Source organism: Salvelinus alpinus, chromosome 2, assembly GCF_045679555.1.
Source record: "Salvelinus alpinus chromosome 2, SLU_Salpinus.1, whole genome shotgun sequence".
Taxonomy (NCBI): Eukaryota; Metazoa; Chordata; class Actinopteri; order Salmoniformes; family Salmonidae; genus Salvelinus; species Salvelinus alpinus.
Genome location: NC_092087.1, coordinates 113,803,232 through 113,825,289, shown reverse-complemented (window position 1 = coordinate 113,825,289; position 22,058 = coordinate 113,803,232). Strand labels below are relative to the sequence as shown.

The window sequence follows — 22,058 nt, the reverse complement described above, 5'->3', positions numbered from 1 at the left end:
CTCTCCCTTTTCACTCCCTCTCTCCGCCTCTCTCCCTTTTCACTCCCTCTCCGCCTCTCTCCCTTTTCACTCCCCCTCTCCGCCTCTCTCCCTTTTCACTCCCTCTCTCTCCCTTTTCACTCCCTCTCTCTCCCTTTTCACTCCGCCTCTCTCCCTTTTCACTCCCCTCTCTCCGCCTCTCTCCCTTTTCACTCCCCTCTCTCTGCCTCTCTACCTTTTCACTCCCTCTCCCTCCCTAAGAACTTCCCATTTGAATCAATAAGGATTGCAGTTGTGGGTGACTATCTGGGTGGAGCAGACTGGGAGGCTGGTATTCTGACCTGGGCTGGAGCAGACTGGGAGGCTGGTATTCTGACATGTGCTGGAGCAGACTGAGAGGCTGGTATTCTGACCTGTGCTGGAGCAGACTGGGAGAATGGTATTCTGACCTGTGCTAGAGCAGACTGGGAGGCTGGTATTCTGACCTGGGCTGGAGCAGACTGGGAGGCTGGTATTCTGACCTCGGCTGGAGCAGACTGGGAGGCTGGTATTCTGACCTGGGCTGGAGCAGACTGAGAGGCTGGTATTCTGACCTGTGCTGGAGCAGACTGAGAGGCTGGTATTCTGACATGGGCTGGAGCAGACTGGGAGGCTGGTATTCTGACCTGGGCTGGAGCAGACTGAGAGGCTGGTATTCTGACCTGTGCTGGAGCAGACTGGGAGGCTGGTATTCTGACCTCGGCTGGAGCAGACTGGGAGACTGGTATTCTGACCTGGGCTGGAGCAGACTGGGAGACTGGTATTCTGACCTGGGCTGGAGCAGACTGGGAGGCTGGTATTCTGACCTGGGCTGGAGCAGACTGGGAGACTGGTATTCTGACCTGGGCTGGAGCAGACTGGGAGGCTGGTATTCTGACCTGTGCTGGAGCAGACTGGGAGACTGGTATTCTGACCTGGGCTGGAGCAGACTGGGAGACTGGTATTCTGACCTGTGCTGGAGCAGACTGGGAGAGTGGTCAGGTATTCTGCCACTGTGTACTCTCTGTTTAGGGCCAAATAGCATTCTAGTTTTCTGTTTTTTTGTTAATTCTTTCCAATGTGTCAAGTAATTATCTTTTTGGTTTCTCAGGATTTGGTTGGGTCTAATTGTGCTGTTGTCCAGGGGCTCTGTGGGGTGTGTTTATGTTTGTGAACAGAGCACAATGACCAGCTTGCTTAGGGGACTCTTCTCCAGGTTCATCTCTCTGTAGGTGATGGCTTTGTTAATGGCCCATACCCTCCCCATCACCAATCAGCCCTGCCATTGTTTGTATTCATACTGTTTTGTAAAGAATGGCTTCTTGTCTGTTAGGTTGTCTTCCACTGGGAAAGTGATTACAGTTTTCCTCAGTCGCTTTGGTGCATTTCTTAGATCAAAAGTGCAATTCTTGATACGACTTGTACAAATTCCAAATCATCTAGTCACTTGTGCACATCATTAAAGCAATTTCTTATTCCTTTGAACAAATTGCAATTGATAATGTACAAGTGTCAGCTTTTTTCCACATTATCAATTGCTCACGTCATGTTGATCAAAATATAGTAGATGGTTCTCTGTTGAATAGTCTTACCCCTCAAAACATCTAGGCATTAGTTCCTTGCATAAGCCATTACATGCAAAATTGTTTAACTATTTGTCATAAACTGTCAAGCATAGTTTTACACATTTCTATAAGACCTTTTGTACAAAAACGTAAACTGATGAATCGTGCAGGTGAAATTGACCCTCACTCATGAAGGAAGGAAGTTTTGATTTACATAGCCTGCAATTGTTACAATCACTGCATTCAAACCTGTGTAGATCAGTCAATTTTTAATATACAGACTTAAAACTCAGGATTCTGTAACAGCATACTCCATTCAAGATATGTGTTTACTGTGACAACCAGAAGTGCCTTAAGATGGTGTCATAGATGCTGTTTTGAAGGGGTAAAAGGTCAGAACTTTTCAAAACTTCATATATGTGATTAGACAACCCTCGTGAACTGTAAATCAGTCATTTCTCCCAACAGATGTCAAAGAAAAGCTCTCACACACACACACAGCAGGGATGGAGTGAAAAGGTACGGTGCTTAAAGACACACAAAGCCTGCAATGGCATTACTATTATCTCCAGGCCGTGCCGAGTTCAACGAGATGCCCCGCTTGACCGTAGCTCACTCGGTCTGAGCGCAGCCACAGTGACAACAAGACGGACCCAGAGCTGTCTGTCTGTCTGTCTGTCTGTCTGTCTCTGTCTGTCTCTATCTGTCTGTCTGTCTGTCTGTCTGTCTGTCTGTCTGTCTGTCTGTCTGTCTGTCTGTCTGTCTGTCTGTCTGTCTGTCTGTCTGTCTGTCTGTCTGTCTGTCTGTCTGTCTGTCTGTCTGTCTGTCTCTCTCTCTCTCTCTATCTCTCTCACATTCTCTCTCTCTCTCTTTCTCTATGATTAGAATGTAAAGTCTCTCCCTATCTCTCTCTTTTGGATAACTTTAGGAAATAGATACTCTCTCTCTCTCTCAATTCAATTCAATTCAAGGGGCTTTATTGGCATGGGAAACATGTGTTTACATTGCCAAAGCGAGTGAGGTAGATAATATACAACAGTGAAATAAACAATAAAAATGAACAGTAAACATTACACATGCAGAAGTTTCAAAACAATAAAGACATTACAAATGTCATATTATATATATATACAGTGTTGTAACAATGTACAAATGGTTAAAGTACAAAAGGGAATGAGATCCCTGAATGGTAAAAAAGCATCTCCAAATAGAATATGTTTGTATCACAAATTATCTTACAGATATATCTTACAGATATTTTGACCATATCTGACAGGCTCCCAAAGGCAATCAAAGGATCTAGCTCACTTAATGCCCCATACCCTCCCCATCACCAATCAGCCCTGCCATTGTTTGTATTCATACTGTTTTGTAAAGAATGGCTTCTTGTCTGTTAGGTTGTATTCCACTGGGAAAGTGATTACAGTTTTCCTCAGTCGCTTTGGTGCATTTCTTAGATCAAAAGTGCAATTCTTGATACGACTTGTACAAATTCCAAATCATCTAGTCACTTGTGCACATCATTAAAGCAATTTCTTATTCCTTTGAACAAATTGCAATTGATAATGTACAAGTGTCAGCTTTTTTCCACATTATCAATTGCTCACGTCATGTTGATCAAAATATAGTATATGGTTCTCTGTTGAATAGTCTTACCCCTCAAAACATCTAGGCATTAGTTCCTTGCATAAGCCATTACATGCAAAATTGTTTAACTATTTGTCATAAACTGTCAACCTCTCTCCGCCTCTCTCCCTTTTCACTCCCCTCTCTCCCTTTTCACTCCCCTCTCTCCCTTTTCACTCCCTCTCTCCGCCTCTCTCCCTTTTCACTCCCTCTCTCCGCCTCTCTCCCTTTTCACTCCCTCTCTCCGCCTCTCTCCCTTTTCACTCCCCCTCTCCGCCTCTCTCCCTTTTCACTCCCTCTCCCTCCCTAAGAACTTCCCATTTGAATCAATAAGGATTGCAGTTGTGGGTGACTATCTGGGTGGAGCAGACTGGGAGGCTGGTATTCTGACCTGGGCTGGAGCAGACTGGTAGGCTGGTGCAGTGTCATCAGGCTGTGATGGTGGAGGCCATCCTGTTCTCAGGTTCTGCTTGTGTTATGCCAACCACCAGGTCATTATTACCACCAGGTCATTATTACCACCAGGTCATTATTACCACCAGGTCATTAGAACCACCAGGTCATTATAACCACCAGGTCATTATTACCACCAGGTCATTATTACCACCAGGTCATTATTACCACCAGGTCATTATTACCACCAGGTCATTATAACCACCAGGTCATTATAACCACCAGGTCATTATAACCACCAGGTCATTAGAACCACCAGGTCATTATAACCACCAGGTCATTAGAACCACCAGGTCATTATAACCACCAGGTCATTATAACCACCAGGTCATTAGAACCACCAGGTCATTATTACCACCAGGTCATTATTACCACCAGGTCATTAGAACCACCAGGTCATTATAACCACCAGGTCATTAGAACCACCAGGTCATTATTACCACCAGGTCATTATAACCACCAGGTCATTATTACCACCAGGTCATTATTACCACCAGGTCATTATAACCACCAGGTCATTAGAACCACCAGGTCATTAGAACCACCAGGTCATTATAACTACCAGGTCATTATAACCACCAGGTCATTAGAACCACCAGGTCATTAGAACCACCAGGTCACCACCGCTCAGCTAAGCGGCATGATATCACACCGGAGAACACACACGGGAGAGAAACCATATAGCTGTGATCAATGTGGGAAGAGTTTTGCTACATCTGGCCAGCTGACTTCACACCAGATAACACACACAGGAGAGAAACGTTATAGCTGTGATCAATGTGGGAAGAGTTTTGTTCAATCTGGCAATCTAAAAGTACACCAGAGAACACACACAGGAGAGAAGCCTTATAGCTGTGATTTGTGTGACAGGAGATACCCTGATAAAAGATCTCTGATCAAACATCAGAAAATACATGAAGGAGTTGTTTCATGATATCAATTAATTAATTTATGATGTCACAATGTAGAATGTTGTAACATTGTAGTAGGAGTATTTTAATGATGTCACAATGTAGAACCCTAAATGTTAGTCCCCTGTTCTATTGATTTCAGCATGATATGGATATTAGCCTCAGGGGAAAATCCAGGCTCTGAATTGAAAGAGTACTATTTATGTGATTTAACAAAAAGTGACTAACAAAAAAAGAGTTGTGTTACACTTACCACGTTGGTGACCCACTTGAATCAAAATGCAACACCTCAAAATGTAGCGATCTGTTTTCTACAAATTGTCCTCTAACAAGGGATGTTCACATTATTCCCAGATTCCGTGTGGTTTTTGAGCTGTTAGTTTTAACAGGACGTGCAACCTCATCTCCCTCCTCTCGGCACAATTGATTTCAACATGATATCGATGAGTGATTACAAATAAGTGTTGCGTTCCTTTGTTTAGCGACCTCTACATTTAAATGCATCTCTCCCAAATGTAGCTGACTGTCTTCTGCAGGTTGTCCTCTAACCAGTGAGGTGAAAGATATCTCCCATTTCCATGTGTTTTTTTAGTTGTGTTAGTTTCAACAGCAGGAACAACCTGATTTCCCCCCTAATCGATATCAGTGATTTATTGCTACTTGTCAAAACAACAGCGTTTTTGGTGCTTGTGTCCATTGTGAGAGAGAATTTTGAGAGAAAAAATAATACTATTGTGTATTATTATTTAGAAATATTATTTTATGTTTTGAGGTTGGACTTTAGCACGTCTAGCTCGTAGGACGCACTGATTGGTGTCACCTCGTTAGTCAGTATGTGTTACACCTGTGCTGGTCCAGGTTCTATTTAAGAGTGTCTGGCCCAGTGCTCCAGTTGTCTTGATAGATGTGGAGAGTCAACACCTTTTTTGGTTTACTTCCTGTCTTTAAGTTGTGTGTGTTTTTCTTTTGTTTGCCTCTTCTTGGTTAGATGTGGTGGGTGTCTTTTAGGTCCCAGTTGTTGTTACTAGTCAATTTTCAGTGGACACCCCCATAGTGTCTTTGAGAACCCCTCCTAAAAACAAGCTTATATTTTAGGTTGGATATTGCTTTCAATTCGTGTTTTAATCAATGGCATTTCCTTAGAATGCTCATTAGTCTTTCATGTGTTAGTCTTCTGTTTGTTGTGGACTAAATATGTTTATTTTCATTGTTTTTTCCTGTAAAGCCATTGTGTTGCATTCATGCCTGAAATGTGCTGTATAAATAAAACTTGATTTGATTTCAACAACAAAATGTTATTTTTATTTCACCAGGTGACCATGATGTCATAATGATAGTTTAACCAGGTGACCATGATGTCATAATGTTAGTTTAACCAGGTGACCATGATGTCATAATGATAGTTTAACCAGGTAGGCCAGTTGAGAACAAATTCTAATTTACAACTGTGACCTGGCTAAGATAAAGCAAAGCAGTGGGATAAACAAAAGTACAGGCATTAACACAACATAAAAATCTATATACAGTGTGTGGTGGAGTGGCTTGAGGTGGAGTGGTAAACACCACCCCCGGCTCTACCAGGGGCTTGAGGTGGTCTCCCACAGCTCTGCTGGTGGAGTGGTAAACACCACCCCCGGCTCTACCAGGGGCTTGAGGTGGTCTCCCACAGCTCTGCTGGTGGAGTGGTAAACACCACCCCCGGCTCTACCAGGGGCTTGAGGTGGTCTCCCACAGCTCTGCTTGTGTCATGTTCTGTGGCCTTGCCGTTCCATTTCTTGACTGCCCCTGTAACACAGAAACACATTTAGTCATATTATATAAAACACTCAAAGTAATGGATATGGAGCATCTACAGCCTCAGTTACACCTGGCACCTAAATGTGACTTCTGTCATCTGATCACTCCAAGCTGCATTACCTTCATAATATCAAAGAACAAATGTGTGTCTGAGGGGAAATTAACTTTCATACAGCCAAAAGGGGTGAGAAATTACACCAATATCAACGGATAATTTTCACTAATGTAAATAAACATAGATGATAGAACACTGCCGTCTACCGTCACAGGGTCTTCAGAGGAGAGGAAGGCTGAGGAGGGATGGAAGGATGAATGGATCAGTCAGTCAATAAAGTGTAGAGCTGCTGTCTATGCTGTCTGACAAAATCACTATTTTAGTCGTTCATTAAAGTAAATAAGGCTTTATGACTGCTGAATACCAACTATCAATCACTTAGATCAGGTATTTTCAGGTATCGATACATCCTTGGGACGTCCCTAGCCCGTTGAAGTTGACATTTAAATGGTTAAGGTTAGGGTTTAGGGTAGGGATGTCCCAAGGATCCCAGATAGCATTGACCATTGTGCCTTCTTCTGTCTCTTTTACATAGCAGGTGATGGGTTCTGACTTCTGAACTTGAAAATATTAAATATCCTTATTATGTGAAATTGAATGAAACAATAATGTATGTTGATGCTAATATGATGTACAATATTCCATGATGTTTCTATATGATAACAATAGAGTAATATATTTAATATGATGTACAATATTCCATGATGTTTCTATATGATAACAATAGAATAATATATTTAATATGCCATATACTATTTTTTAACAGATTCACTAATTAATTTGTATTAACTTAATTATTATGATTCAACGTCAGTTCACCGTCTCACCTCATACTGTATTGGAGCAGCAGCAGCTGACTGCCCAGTTCAACATCAGTTCACCGTCTCACCTCATACTGTATTGGAGCAGCAGCAGCTGACTGCCCAGTTCAACGTCAGTTCACCGTCTCACCTCATACTGTATTGGAGCAGCAGCAGCTGACTTGATCCTCTCTCCCTGGTACCATATAGAACAGAAACATTAACTCATGCTCTGGAATGCGGTCTCTTTAGGTTTTATCACCCAAAAGACATTGTAAATCTCCTGTCAATGTTTTCTCCCAGAGGCCCATCCTCAGTAGAACACACAGACACAATAGTTCTAAGAACCCTCTATTCTGTTGCATAAAATAACCATTTGATCCAATAAAAGTATTATAACATAATGTTGCAGTTTTGCTCTCAGTGTCCACTGAAAGTTGACTAGTAACAACAACTGGGACCTAAAAGACACCCACCATGAGACCCACTAAATATGCCTAAGAAGAGGCAAGCAAAAGAAAAACCCACAACTAACTTAAAGACAGGACGCAAACCAAAAAGGTGGATCAACTAAAGGTGTTGACTCTCCACATCTATCAATACAACTGGAGCACTGGGCCAGACACTCTTAAATAGAACCTGGACCAGCTCAGTTGAAACACCTTCCCACTAACGAGATGGACAAGCCAAAGCCTGTAACACCTTCCCCCTTTAGACAACAAATACATCCTATATTTTTGTTGGACATGTTTGCTCACCCCCAACAGAAAACTTCCATTTCACATAATCAACTACAATGCTTCTACAATATAAACATGGTGTCTACTGGCTGTCAACAATAAACAAGAAAAAACACATATTTCTAAATAATAATATACCATAGTATTATTTTTTAAATTATTTTTCTTTCAATAGAATCCTAAAACTCACTAGCTTCTAGAACTCTCGTCTTCCTAAAGATCACTAGCTTCTAGAACTCTCGTCCCCTTGGAATGAGCCCCCAAAAAACTTGTCTCCAATACGGATAAACGTGCAGTCAAAATAAATTGTGATCCATGACAACGCACAGCCTTAACGCAAAACTTGCTGACTGCCCACCCTTGAGACAATCAGCAACCAACTCCTGCAATATCCATAGTAACTTTCCACCTTCTCTCTCTCTCTTTTCAGGGTTCACTCGATAGGCATGTTGTTGGATCGGGGCCCAGTCCCCAATGTCATGCATTTGGTTTGGCACATCTGAGAATGAATCCTGATATTCTAAAAGCAGGGCAACATTGTCAATATAATTGTACCCAAAAATGGTCAGCTGGTTGAATAAATAATTATGATTACTAAATGTTACATAAATTGTGAATATCAAAACCAAATGTAAACCCCTTTGTTAATATGTATTGGCAATAATTCACTTAATGTGAGGCATGGAATAATAAAACATGTGTCTTTTGTCAGGCTGAATGTTTGAAATATGAGGTGATTTGAGTCATGCTTCTTCAGTAGTGGAATACAGACAATTAGCATTTGAAGGTTGTCAAGAATTACTGGAGTGATGTCAGATTGTTAATAAAATTTATTATAGTATGTATTTTTTTAAACAAGCAGCTTTTTCAACTTGTAGAAAACAGTTAGCTACATTTTGAAGTGCTGCATTTTGATTAAAGTGGGTCACCAACGCAGTAAGTGTAACACAGCTCTTTTTTTGTTAGTCACTTTTTGTTAAATAATACTCTTTCAATTCAGAGCCTGGATTTTCCCCTCAGGCTAATATCCATATCATGCTGCAATCAATTGAACAGGGCAAAGGATAAGGTAGAACAACATTAAAATACTCCTACTACAATGTTAAAACATTCTACATTGTGACATCATTAAAATACTCCTACTACAATGTTAAAACATTCTACATTGTGACATCATTAAAATACTCCTACTACAATGTTAAAACATTCTACATTGTGACATTATTTAATTTATATCATGAAACAACTTCTTCATGTATGCATTTTCTGATGTTTGATCAGAGATCTTTTATCAGAGTATCTCTTGTCACATTGATCACAGCTATGAGGTTTATCTCCTGTGTGTGTTCTCTGGTGTGAAGTCAGCTGGCTAGATGTAGGAAAACTCTTCTCACAATGATTACAACTAAAAGGTTTCTCTCCTGTGTGTGTTCTCTGGTGTATAGTCAGAGAGCTTGATGTAGTAAAACTCATCCCACATTTATCACAGCTAAAAGGTTTCTCTCCTGTGTGTGTTCTCTGGTGTACAGTCAGAGAGCAAGATGCAGTAAAACTCTTCCCACATTGATCACAGATATAAAACTTCTCTCCTGTGTGTGTTCTCTGGTGTCGAATCAGATTGCTTGATTTGGTAAAACTCTTCCCACATTGATCACAGCTATAAGGTTTCTCTCCTGTGTGTGTTCTCTGGTGTATTTTAAGTTCTGATGAAGATGAGCAACCTTTCCCACAGTCAGAGCAGCAATGAGATTTCTTCCCTGTGGGTCTCTGCTGGTGTTTCTACGTGGAGAGACTCTTCTCTGCCTCCTCAGCATCATGAGGTTGTTGAGGCTCCCCAGAGGATCCACGATAGTCACGTCTCTCTCCTGTGTGAACAACCAGTCAGACAGATGGTTAAAGGCCCACAACAGCAGAAATCCACTGTAAAAGGTGATGTGTAGCCATGATGTTGTACAAACAATGACGTCTGTCAATGACGTCTGTCATGAAATAATGAATGTTCATTATTTGACATTTGTCTTAAGAATGTCAAGTGAACAACAATAGTCATATAACGTGTCAGGTAACTTATTTGAAAAGTCATTACTTCATTACATTTCTCAACATTTGTCATAATTATTTAAAGCAGTTCATTTGTATCCGCTCTCTCGTTGGACTTCTGCTGCATTTCCCCCCCCCAATTTCTTCAAATCTGAAAACGTTGAAGCCACGCCCATTTCCGGAAGAATTGCATTATGGGCCCTAAAGTACTGCGTATATACGTCATATTTTGGCGAATTTAGTACGACATCCGGGAACTTTTGGCATACTAACTACATCATACTATGACCAAAAAGCAGACTATATACTCTATTAACATCACAAATAGTGCAGTTAGTATGAGTATTCTAACACAGCTCAGGACTCTGGGCAGCCATTTTGTTTTTTAAAAACTAGGTTGCCCATTTAAAAAGCGACTCAACAATCAATCAACCAATCTGCAGTTCAACCAATAACGAAGCTGTAATTCCACCACTGTCTTGGTAATAAGATGATGGATGGGGCTGGAGAAATGTTGGAGAAATGTAACTGGTCTCTAATTCATAGACAGACCGATGGATACAAGGACTGACCATCCATGATGTCAACATTATAGTTTTAACCATGTTGAGGCTGTTGATTTACATTGTTTCTAAACATTGGAGTAAAAAAAGCTTACTTGGGGTTCTGATGGGGCAAACAGTTGAACTAAGCTCATGAGGCATGTGTTATATTCTTCAAGAATCAATGACTATAAATATATAATATATATATATATATATATACTTTTAAAGTCAAAATATGGATGTAGCAATTGCAGATTTCCACTTTAACACCAAGTATCAGTTCAACAACCACAGAGTTTGTGCTTCTGTTAAGACAGTACTTACTAGTGTTAATCAGGGCCCGTTCATCGTCAGTCTCCTCTTCTTTAACTGAAACGTCTTTCTCTTCTTCTTTCACTGTAACAGCCTCACCCTCTACTTGTTTTTGTATTGTAACAGCCTCCTCTTCCTCCTCTTTCGCGAGAGCTTCTTTCTCCATCCAGCAGACCTTCTCTTCTTCAGCAGGAACGGGGTTAAGTTTGAGACTGGAGCTATGAGGCATGTACTGAAGTCGCTAAGTGGTATAATTCAAAGCAGTGTCACTTTATCAGCAGCACGTGATCAATGACGTCTGAAGAATCATTTCGTCGAACACCTGATTGGTTTGGTATTGGGCTCGTTCGACATTGCAGCCGACAGTGCAGGTGGCTGCTGACTGCTGACTGACTAATTTACAAATCACCTTTCATCATAAATAACTACTCATTATTATTCATAAATCAGTCAGCCAGTCACCGTTTACCCACAACGCAGCATGGATTTGATGCTCTTGAACACGGCCAGTGGTTTAATATATGACATAATGGCTACGCTGCTACGGCGTGTGACTTCATCTATAAAATGTGGCTGTTCTAAATTCAAAATTCTCAAAGCCTTGAGTAATGAACATATTTTTGACAAAATTGGCTGGAAAGAGCCAATGATTCAGGAAGCTTTGTTTCCCCATCACTACTTTTCAGCATGTTTTCTGTGAATTAGACTACGGGAGTTTTGTAACTTTTTCTCCGGTAGTTGGTCTCGCTGACCATAACCGTGCTGGTTGGCTACGCTGGTTAGGCTAATAGCTAGTTGGCCAAATAGCTAACGTTAGCTGGCTGGCTAACTGCATATAGATAACTGCATATAGCTAATGTTAGCTGCCTGGCTAATATTACTGCATATAGCTAATGTTAGCTGTCTGGCTAAGATAACTGCATATAGCTAACATTAGCTGGCTTGCTAAGATAACTGCATATAGCTCATGTTAGCTGGCTGGCTAAGATAACTGCATATAGCTAACATTCTTTGATATTTGGTTAGATGGCATTATGTATTTACAGAACTGTGGTTTACTTTAATCACTCAAGTTATGAGTGCAAATTATTGGTTTAATTTAAAGTTATACATTTTAAGTTATTTCTCTTGTAGTATACATCATAGGGAATAGGCTGGTCGTCCATATTACTTCACACCTGACTTTGGCATTCTTCTAAATTCTGATTGGTTTAGTGTGATAACTCCAAAAATAGAACTTTGAGGTGTTATTTTGCATTGGAAATGTTGGAAATGGAAATGGAACATTGGAAATGTTTTAATATTTTATTTTATATTTTATAAACGATACTACACATACAAACAACCTCATAGAAACATTAATTAACTACATCACACCTGTCCAGAACCACTAGAACACACCTCCATCTCCATTAACTACATCACACCTGTCCAGACCCACTAGAACACACCTCCATCTCCATTAACTACATCACACCTGCCCAGACCCACTAGAACACACCTCCATCTCCATTAACTACATCACACCTGTCCAGACCCACTAGAACACACCTCCATCTCCATTAACTACATCACACCTGCCCAGACCCACTGGAACACAGCCCTCTCTCCTCAGCCAACTCACTTTCAACTTTTAGATAATAAAGCATTTGACCTTTCTATTGAATTAACAACAGAGGATTGGTTGATTTCCAGGTTTAATTAAGTATAATATTTCAGATGATTGATGAGAAAAGTATCGTCCAACTCTGGGGTATCTCACTGCACCCTCAAATGCCATGTTTTGAAATATACAGACAGACAGATTAAAAGTAATTTTACATTGTATAACTGTACTTCTGACAGCCAACTTTCTAACTCCGCCCATAACTTTATGACGTCATAACATTCCCAGAAGGATTATTGAGTCATTGTTAGTTTTACACTGAAGACATGACTCTGCTGTTGTGCTGTAGAATTTGTGAATTTTGTCTCTTGTATAATTAAGGGACTATCATTTGTCCCAACATCACAGGCCACAGACTTTGATGCAGTTAAAGACTTCCAAAAGTGTTTCCGCAGTTTAAGATCAACTGAGTTTTTTTAATGGTGTTTGTCCCTGTGCACCTGCCAATGTTAATCCTTTGAACGAGACAAGTTACCAGACAGGACATATTGCTAATGTTCTTCCCATTAATAACCTGAAAGACAATTAACTTGTGGGCGGTGGTGGTGATGACGTCCTATTCGATGACGTCGTCCATCGGGATTCCCCAAAAAAGAAGACGCTCTGGATTGATCACTGGAGTCAGATGTGAAGGAGGAGGTTGATCATCAGGAGTCAGATGTGAAGGAGGAGGTTGATCATCAGGAGTCAGATGTGAAGGAGGAGGTTGATCATCAGGAGTCAGATGTGAAGGAGGTTGTTGATCATCAGGAGTCAGATGTGAAGGAGGAGGTTGATCATCAGGAGTCAGGTGTGAAGGTGGAGGTTGATCATCAGGAGTCAGATGTGAAGGAGGAGGTTGATCATCAGGATCATCATGAGTCAGATGTGAAGGAGGAGGTTGACCATCAGGAATCAGATGTGAAGGAGGAGGTTGATCATCAGGAATCAGATGTGAAGAAAGAGGTTGATCATCAGGAGTCGGATGTGAAGGAGGAGGTTGATAATCAGGAGTCAGATGTGAAGGAGGAGGTTGAGCATCAGGAGATGTGAAGGAGGAGGTTGATCATCAGGAGTCAGATGTGAAGGAGGAGGTTGATCATCAGGAGTCAGATGTGAAGGAGGAGGTTGATCATCAGGAGTCAGATGTGAAGGAGGAGGTTGATCATCAGGAGTGAGATGTGAAGGAGGAGGTTGATCATCAGGAGTCAGATGTGAAGGAGGAGGTTGATCATCAGTGAACCTCTAGGATTGTGGCTGGGCTGGCGTTTACACTTCCAGCTTGGTCCTATATTTTGATACAGTGAATGTTGATATTGTGAACCTATGTTATATATTTGTACCTCCTGTTTCATGAAGTGATGTCACTAACTACTGGCCCTATATATACAGTGCAGTCAGATATTATTCAGACCCCTTCACCTTTTCCACATTTTGTTACGTGACAGCCTTATCCTAAAATGGATTAAATCATTTTTTCCCTTCATCAATCTACACACAATACCCCATAATGACAAAGCAAAAACAGTTAAATAAATGAAAAAAATTGAATGGACCTCAAACTTTTGAATGGTAGTGTACATCTACATGATGTATTGTTACACCGTGTAGGAGCAGTATAGACCTAGTCTGTTCATTATATACATCTACATGATGTATTGTTACACCATGTAGGAGCAGTATAGACCTAGTCTGTTCATTATATACATCTACATGATGTATTGTTACGCCATGTTGGAGCAGTATGGACCTAGTCTGTTCATTATATACATCTACATGATGTATTGTTACACCATGTAGGAGCAGTATGGCCCTAGTCTGTTCATTATATACATCTACATGATGTATTGTTACACCAAGTAGGAGCAGTATAGACCTAGTCTGTTCATTATATACATCTACATGATGTATTGTTACACCATGTAGGAGCAGTATAGACCTAGTCTGTTCATTATATACATCTACATGATGTATTGTTACACCATGTAGGAGCAGTATAGACCTAGTCTGTTCATTATATACATCTACATGATGTATTGTTACACCATGTAGGAGCAGTATAGACCTAGTCTGTTCATTATATACATCTACATGATGTATTGTTACACCATGTAGGAGCAGTATAGACCTAGTCTGTTCATTGTATACATCTACATGATGTATTGTTATACCATGTAGGAGCAGTATAGACCTAGTCTGTTCATTATATACATCTATATGATTTATTGTTACACCGTGTAGGAGCAGTATAGACCTAGTCTGTTCATTATATACATCTATATGATGTGTTGCTACACCATGTAGGAGCAGTATAGACGTACAGTAGCTAGCTGCTAATTTAGATGTAGTATAACTTAATGAAACTGCCTTAAATATGCTGTGGTAAACATTTTTTATTCGTACTAATCAATCAACACATTCCTGTCTTTGTATGTCTCAATATAATGGTATTATTTAATTAAATCCATTTACAATAATCTTTGTCTGAAAATAAAATATGATCCTCAACTGCGTTTCCCCTCCAGTCAGCAGACGGCGATGTGCGTCTTTCAGGCGACGCTGCCAGCGTGACGTATAATCTAGTGGACGGTTCTTCATAAACAGCTCGTCAACCACCTCGGTAGCTTGCTAGCCAACATAGCCGAAAGATTCAAGCTATTGATACGCTTTCGGTGTATATTAACTACTGTGTTTTAGCCACACTTCTGTCGTATCAACTTGTTAACCTATTTAATTTAATATTACGTTATTTGTTATTAGTCAGCTATAGTAGCTGGCTGGTTAAGTTAGCACTAGCCTAGTCGCTAATGATAGCTAGCTAGCTAACATCCCCGAACATGAGCTCACTAAACCTCTCCCCTCTTGTTAAAGAAGAGGAAGTGAAAGAGGAAGAGGATGTTACAGTAAAAGAAGAGGATGCAGTTTATGGAGTGAAGAATGAAGGGGAGATTACTGTCACATTGGAAGATGAAGAGGAGATAGGAGATCTGATTAACACCAGTAAGTACAGCCTTAAATTCGTTTTTTACTTTCGATATTCGGAGTTGGCTCGTCAATACCTCTTCAACTGAGGGCCCAGGATGATGACTGATATGTCTAGAATCAGACGACGTAGAGAACAAGCTACCCCTTGTTTTCTCAGTTCCGTTTCCAAAAAGTGACTTAACATATATATTTGAGAAGGGTCTTTCTGCTGACCGTAGACTGGGGGGCACGGCATGTTGTGATTTTCATGTAGTGATGTTTTACTACACACCGTGCCCCCCAATAGTGCCATGTGAGAGTTGGTTTGGCTACACCAAAGATAATGGATATACTGACAAGATGTCTCTCCGCCCTAACACGGGGAGTCGTTGTCCACAAAGCGGCACTGCGGGTTGTCTATCTCCCGCCTATCCTTTCATTGGATTGGTGGATTCATCTTATTATTGTAATCTATTGTTTATATTCTATGAGGGTTGTTGACGTCAACTGCCTGTATTCAATGGAGAGAGATGCTAAGCTACTAGCATGAATATGCACCGCCTGTATTCAATGGAGAGAGATGCTACGCTACTAGCATGAATATGCACCGCCTGTATTCAATGGAGAGAGATGCTAAGCTATTAGCATTAATATGCATAGCGATCTGGAGACAACTCCTATAATGTTTTTATCAAAGTTGTCGGTATGTCACGTGTCCACATAACAACTTAAACATTACGAAACTTCTGTTAGATCAAGTAAACCTCACGTAGCAAATAAGCCATTAATTTTGTTGTTGACCAAATTCGACACTTTCCACATTGGTTTGATAATTGTTTCCACTTGGATACAACCTACTGTAGCCTACTGGCATGACCTAGAGAGATACAACCTACTGTAACCTACTGGCATGACCTAGAGAGTTACAACCTACTGTAACCTACTGGCATGACCTAGAGAGATACAACCTAGTGTAACCTACTGGCATGACCTAGAGAGATACAACCTACTGTAACCTACTGGCATGACCTAGAGAGATACAACCTACAGTAGCCTACTGGCATGACCTAGAGAGTTACAATCTACTGTAACCTACTGGCATGACCTAGAGAGTTACAACCTAGTGTAACCTACTGGCATAACCTAGAGAGATACAACCTACTGAAGCCTACTGGCATGACCTAGAGAGATACAACCTACTGTAACCTACTGGCATGACCTAGAGAGATACAACCTACTGGCATGACCTAGAGAGTTACAACCTACTGGCATGACCTAGAGAGTTACAACCTACTGTAGCCTACTGGCATGACCTAGAGAGATACAACCTACTGGCATGACCTAGAGAGTTACAACCTACTGTAACCTACTGGCATGACCTAGAGAGTTACAACCTACTGTAACCTACTGGCATGACCTAGAGAGTTACAATCTACTGTAACCTACTGGCATGACCTAGAGAGATACAACCTACTGTAACCTACTGGCATGACCTAGAGAGTTACAACCTACTGTAACCTACTGGCATGACCTAGAGAGTTACAACCTACTGTAGTCTACTGGCATGACCTAGAGAGATACAACCTACTGGCATGACCTAGAGAGTTACAACCTACTGTAACCTACTGGCATGACCTAGAGAGATACAACCTACTGGCATGACCTAGAGAGTTACAACCTACTGGCATGACCTAGAGAGTTACAACCTACTGGCATGACCTAGAGAGATACAACCTACTGGCATGACCTAGAGAGTTACAACCTACTGGCATGACCTAGAGAGATACAACCTACTGGCATGACCTAGAGAGTTACAACCTACTGGCATGACCTAGAGAGTTACAACCTACTGTAGCCTACTGGCATGACCTAGAGAGATACAACCTACTGGCATGACCTAGAGAGTTACAACCTACTGTAACCTACTGGCATGACCTAGAGAGTTACAACCTACTGTAACCTACTGGCATGACCTAGAGAGTTACAATCTACTGTAACCTACTGGCATGACCTAGAGAGATACAACCTACTGTAACCTACTGGCATGACCTAGAGAGATACATCTACTGTAGCCTACTAGCATGACCTAGAGAGATACAACCTACTGTAGCCTACTGGCATGACCTAGAGAGATACAACCACTTGGATACAACCTACTGTAGCCTACTGGCATGACCTGGAGAGATGCAACCTACTGTAGCCTACTGGCATGACCTAGAGAGATACAACCTACTGTAACCTACTAGCATGACCTAGAGAGATACAACCTACTGTAGCCTACGGGCATGACCTAGAGAGATACATCTACTGTAGCCTACTGGCATGACCTAGAGAGATACAACCTACTGTAGCCTACTGGCATGACCTAGAGAGATACAACCTACTGTAGCCTACTGGCATGACCTAGAGAGATACAACCTACTGTAATCTACTGGCATGACCTAGAGAGTTACAACCTACTGTAGCCTACTGGCATGACCTAGAGAGATACAACCACTTGGATACAACCTACTGTAGCCTACTGGCATGACCTAGAGAGATACATCTACTGTAGCCTACTGGCATGACCTAGAGAGATACAACCTACTGTAGCCTACTGGCATGACCTAGAGAGATACAACCACTTGGATGCAACCTACTGTAGCCTACTGGCATGACCTGGAGAGATGCAACCTACTGTAGCCTACTGGCATGACCTAGAGACATACAACCTACTGTAACCTACTAGCATGACCTAGAGAGATACAACCTACTGTAGCCTACTGGCATGACCTAGAGAGATACATCTACTGTAGCCTACTGGCATGACCTAGAGAGATACAACCTACTGTAGCCTACTGGCATGACCTAGAGAGATACAACCTACTGTAACCTACTGGCATGACCTAGAGAGTTACAACCTACTGTAGCCTACTGGCATGACCTAGAGAGATACAACCACTTGGATACAACCTACTGTAGCCTACTGGCATGACCTGGAGAGATACAACCTACTGTAACCTACTGGCATGACCTAGAGAGATACAACCTACTGTATCCTACTGGCTTGACCTAGAGAGCTAAAGTTGCAAAATTCCTGGATTTTAAATGAATATTTTCTAGTAATAATGATAATTTCTATCTTCCTATCTATCTGTGGGTTCCCTCTCCTTTGTCGTCCTCTCTACACCAATAATAGACAGCTACTGTGGGATCCCAATGACGGCCGGATGTGATACAGCCTGGATTCGAACCAGGGATTGTTGTGACACCTCTTGCACTGAGATGCAGTGGCTTAGACCGCTGCGTCCGTGTGTGTGTTAACTATTAGAATGCTGTACTAGAATGCTTAAAAGGCCTCTAAAAATTTTAATATCGGTTATCGGTATCGTTTTTTGGGGTAAGGAAAATATTGGATATCGGTATTGGCCAAAAATGTCATATCGGTGCATCCCTTTATTCTAAAATGTTTCACAATACCCCATAATGACATCACAATACCCCATAATGACATCACAATACCCCATAATGCCAAAGCAAAAACAGGTTTAGGTTTTTTGCAAATGTATTGAAACTATTCCCCAGGATAACTAGTCTCAGAGTAATGTACGATCCCAGGATAACTAGTCTCTGAGTAATGTAAGATCCCAGGATAACTAGTCTCTGAGTAATGTAAGATCCCAGGATAACTAGTCTCTGAGTAATGTAAGATCCCAGGATAACTAGTCTCAGAGTAATGTAAGATCCCAGGATAACTAGTCTCAGAGTAATGTAAGATCCCAGGATAACTAGTCTCAGAGTAATGTAAGATCCCAGGATAACTAGTCTCAGAGTAATGTAAGATCCCAGGATAACTAGTCTCAGAGTAATGTAAGATCCCAGGATAACTAGTCTCAGAGTAATGTAAGATCCCAGCATAACTAGTCTCAGAGTAATGTAAGATCCCAGGATAACTAGTCTCAGAGTAATGTAAGATCCCAGCATAACTAGTCTCAGAGTAATGTAAGATCCCAGGATAACTAGTCTCAGAGTAATGTAAGATCCCAGGATAACTAGTCTCAGAGTAATGTAAGATCCCAGCATAACTAGTCTCAGAGTAATGTAAGATCCCAGGATAACTAGTCTCAGAGTAATGTTAGATCCCAGGATAACTAGTCTCAGAGTAATGTAAGATCCCAGCATAACTAGTCTCAGAGTAATGTAAGATCCCAGCATAACTAGTCTCAGAGTAATGTAAGATCCCAGGATAACTAGTCTCAGAGTAATGTAAGATGCTTGGAAAAAGAAGCTGAAAAGAATAACAGAACGGCACCATTAGAACTAAAATGTGTCGCCTGGATGTCAGACCCCCAACCCTCCAAACTGTAAATAAATAATAAAATGTGTATCCTGGATGTCAGAACCCCAACCCTCCAAACTGTAAATAAATATTAAAATGTGTATCCTGGATGTCAGAACCCCAACCCTCCAAACTAAATAAATAATAAAATGTGTATCCTGGATGTCAGACCCCCAACCCTCCAAACTAAATAAATAATAAAATGTGTCCCTGGATGTCAGACCTCCAAACTGTAAATAAATAATAAAATGTGTCTCCTTGACAACATTAGAACCTCGGTACGTTTACTGTGTACTGGGTCGAGACAAAGGAATGATGTAAACAAATAATCCAAAATATTTTTGTCAATGAGACAGTATGTAAACAAAGGAATGACCGAACCCCATTTGGTGACTGAATGCTTGTAAGAAACTAGATGATCAAAACATTAGATCACATCAAATAAGCCTGAGTGGTTTCACCTCCTCCCAGACTATACTGGATACTACAGTTATAACTATGCATAGCTATACAGGATACTACAGTTATACAGGATACTACAGTTATACAGGATACTACAGTTATAACTATACACAGTTATACAGGATACTACAGTTATACAGGATACTACAGTTATAACTATACATAGTTATACAGGATACTACAGTTATACAGGATACTACAGTTATACAGGATAATACAGTTATACAGGGTACTACAGTTATACAGGATACTACAGTTATAACTATACATAGTTATACAGGATACTACAGTTATACATGATACTACAGTTATACAGGATACTACAGTTATACATGATTCTACAGTTATACAGGATACTACAGTTATACAGGATACTACAGTTATACAGGATACTACAGTTATAACTATACACAGTTATACAGGATACTACAGTTATAACTATACATAGTTATTCCAAAGGTGGGCTACTTACTATCCACTGTTTGCAAGCCACCGTTGCTGATCTATTTTATTTATTTATTTCACCTTTATTTAACCAGGTAGGCAAGTTGAGAACAAGTTCTCATTTACAACTGCGACCTGGCCAAGATAAAGCAAAGCAGTTCGACACATACAAAAACACAGAGTTACACATGGAGTGTAACAAACATGCAGTCAATAATACAGTAGAAAAAGAAGTCTATATACAATGTGAGAAAGTGAGGTGAGATAAGGGAGGTAAAGGCAAAAAAAGGCCATGGTGGTGAAGTAAATACAATATAGCAAGTAAAACACTGGAATGGTAGATTTGCAGTGGAAGAATGTGCAAAGTAGAAATAGAAATAATGGGGTGCAAAGGAGCAAAATAAATAAATACAGTAGGGGAAGAGGTAGTTGTTTGGGCTAAATTATAGATGGGCTATGTACAGGTGCAGTAATCTGTGAGCTGCTCTGACAGCTGGTGCTTAAAGCTAGTGAGGGAGATAAGTGTTTCCAGTTTCAGAGATTTTTGTAGTTCGTTCCAGTCATTGGCAGCAGAGAACTGGAAGGAGAGGCGGCCAAAGGAGGAATTGGTTTTGGGGGTGACCAGAGAGATATACCTGCTGGAGCGCGTGCTACAGGTGGGTGTGTCAAATCAGAGGGCCTGTTGTCCGGACCTCCGGGATTCTTTATGGGGGTGCCATAGGGTTCAATCCTCGGGCCGACTCTCTTCTCTGTATACATCAATGATGTTGCTCTTGCTGCTGGTGATTCTCTGATACACATCAACGCAGACGACACCATTCTGTATACTTCTGGCCCCTCTTTGGACACTGTTAATTAACCTCCAGACGAGCTTCAATGCCATACAACTCTCCTTCCGTGGCCTCCAACTGCTCTTAAAAGCAAGTAAAACTAAATGCATGCTATTCAACCGATCACTGCCCGCACCTGCTCGCCCGTCCAGCATCACTACTCTGGACGGCTCTGACTTAGAATACGTGGACAACTACAAATGCCTAGGTGTCTGGTTAAACTGTAAATTCTCCATACAGACTCACATTAAGCATCTCCCATCCAAAATTAAATCTAGAATCGGCTTCCTATTTCGCAACAAAGCGTCCTTCACTCATGCTGCCAAACATACCCTCGTAAAACTGACTATCCTACCGATCCTTTACTTCAGTGATGTAATTTTCAAAATAGCCTCCAACACTCTACTCAGCAAACTGGATGTAGTCTATCACAGTGACATCCGTTTTGTCACCAAAGCCCCATATACCACCCACCACTGCGACCTGTATGCTCTCGTTGGCTGGCCCTCGCTACATATTCGTAGCCAAACCACCTGGCTCCAGGTCATCTATAA

General features: G+C 41.1%; 2 protein-coding genes across 4 annotated transcripts in view; one reads left to right on the top strand and one right to left on the bottom strand.

Annotated features, from left to right (window-relative positions):
• Positions 1 to 22,058, top strand: part of LOC139548873 (zinc finger protein 180-like) — a 241,669-nt gene that overhangs the window by 96,217 nt on the left and 123,394 nt on the right. The window contains exon 1 of one of the 3 annotated variants that reach the window (XM_071358799.1): positions 15,065 to 15,486. The exons of 1 other annotated variant lie outside the window; for it this stretch is intronic. In XM_071358799.1, the coding sequence (XP_071214900.1) occupies positions 15,324 to 15,486 (163 nt within the window). In that variant the 5' untranslated portion in view covers positions 15,065 to 15,323. Of the gene's footprint in view, positions 1 to 15,064; positions 15,487 to 22,058 lie in introns of those variants that run through there. One more of the 3 variants, XR_011669782.1, reaches the window with a different exon arrangement.
• On the bottom strand, positions 8,855 to 11,070 carry LOC139552422 (zinc finger protein ZFP2-like). The gene is made up of 2 exons (XM_071364156.1): positions 10,854 to 11,070; positions 8,855 to 9,719 (listed from the first exon to the last, which is right to left on the bottom strand). Exons 1-2 carry the CDS (start codon positions 11,068 to 11,070, stop codon positions 9,196 to 9,198), a joined length of 741 nt encoding a protein of 246 aa, XP_071220257.1. The 3' UTR covers positions 8,855 to 9,195.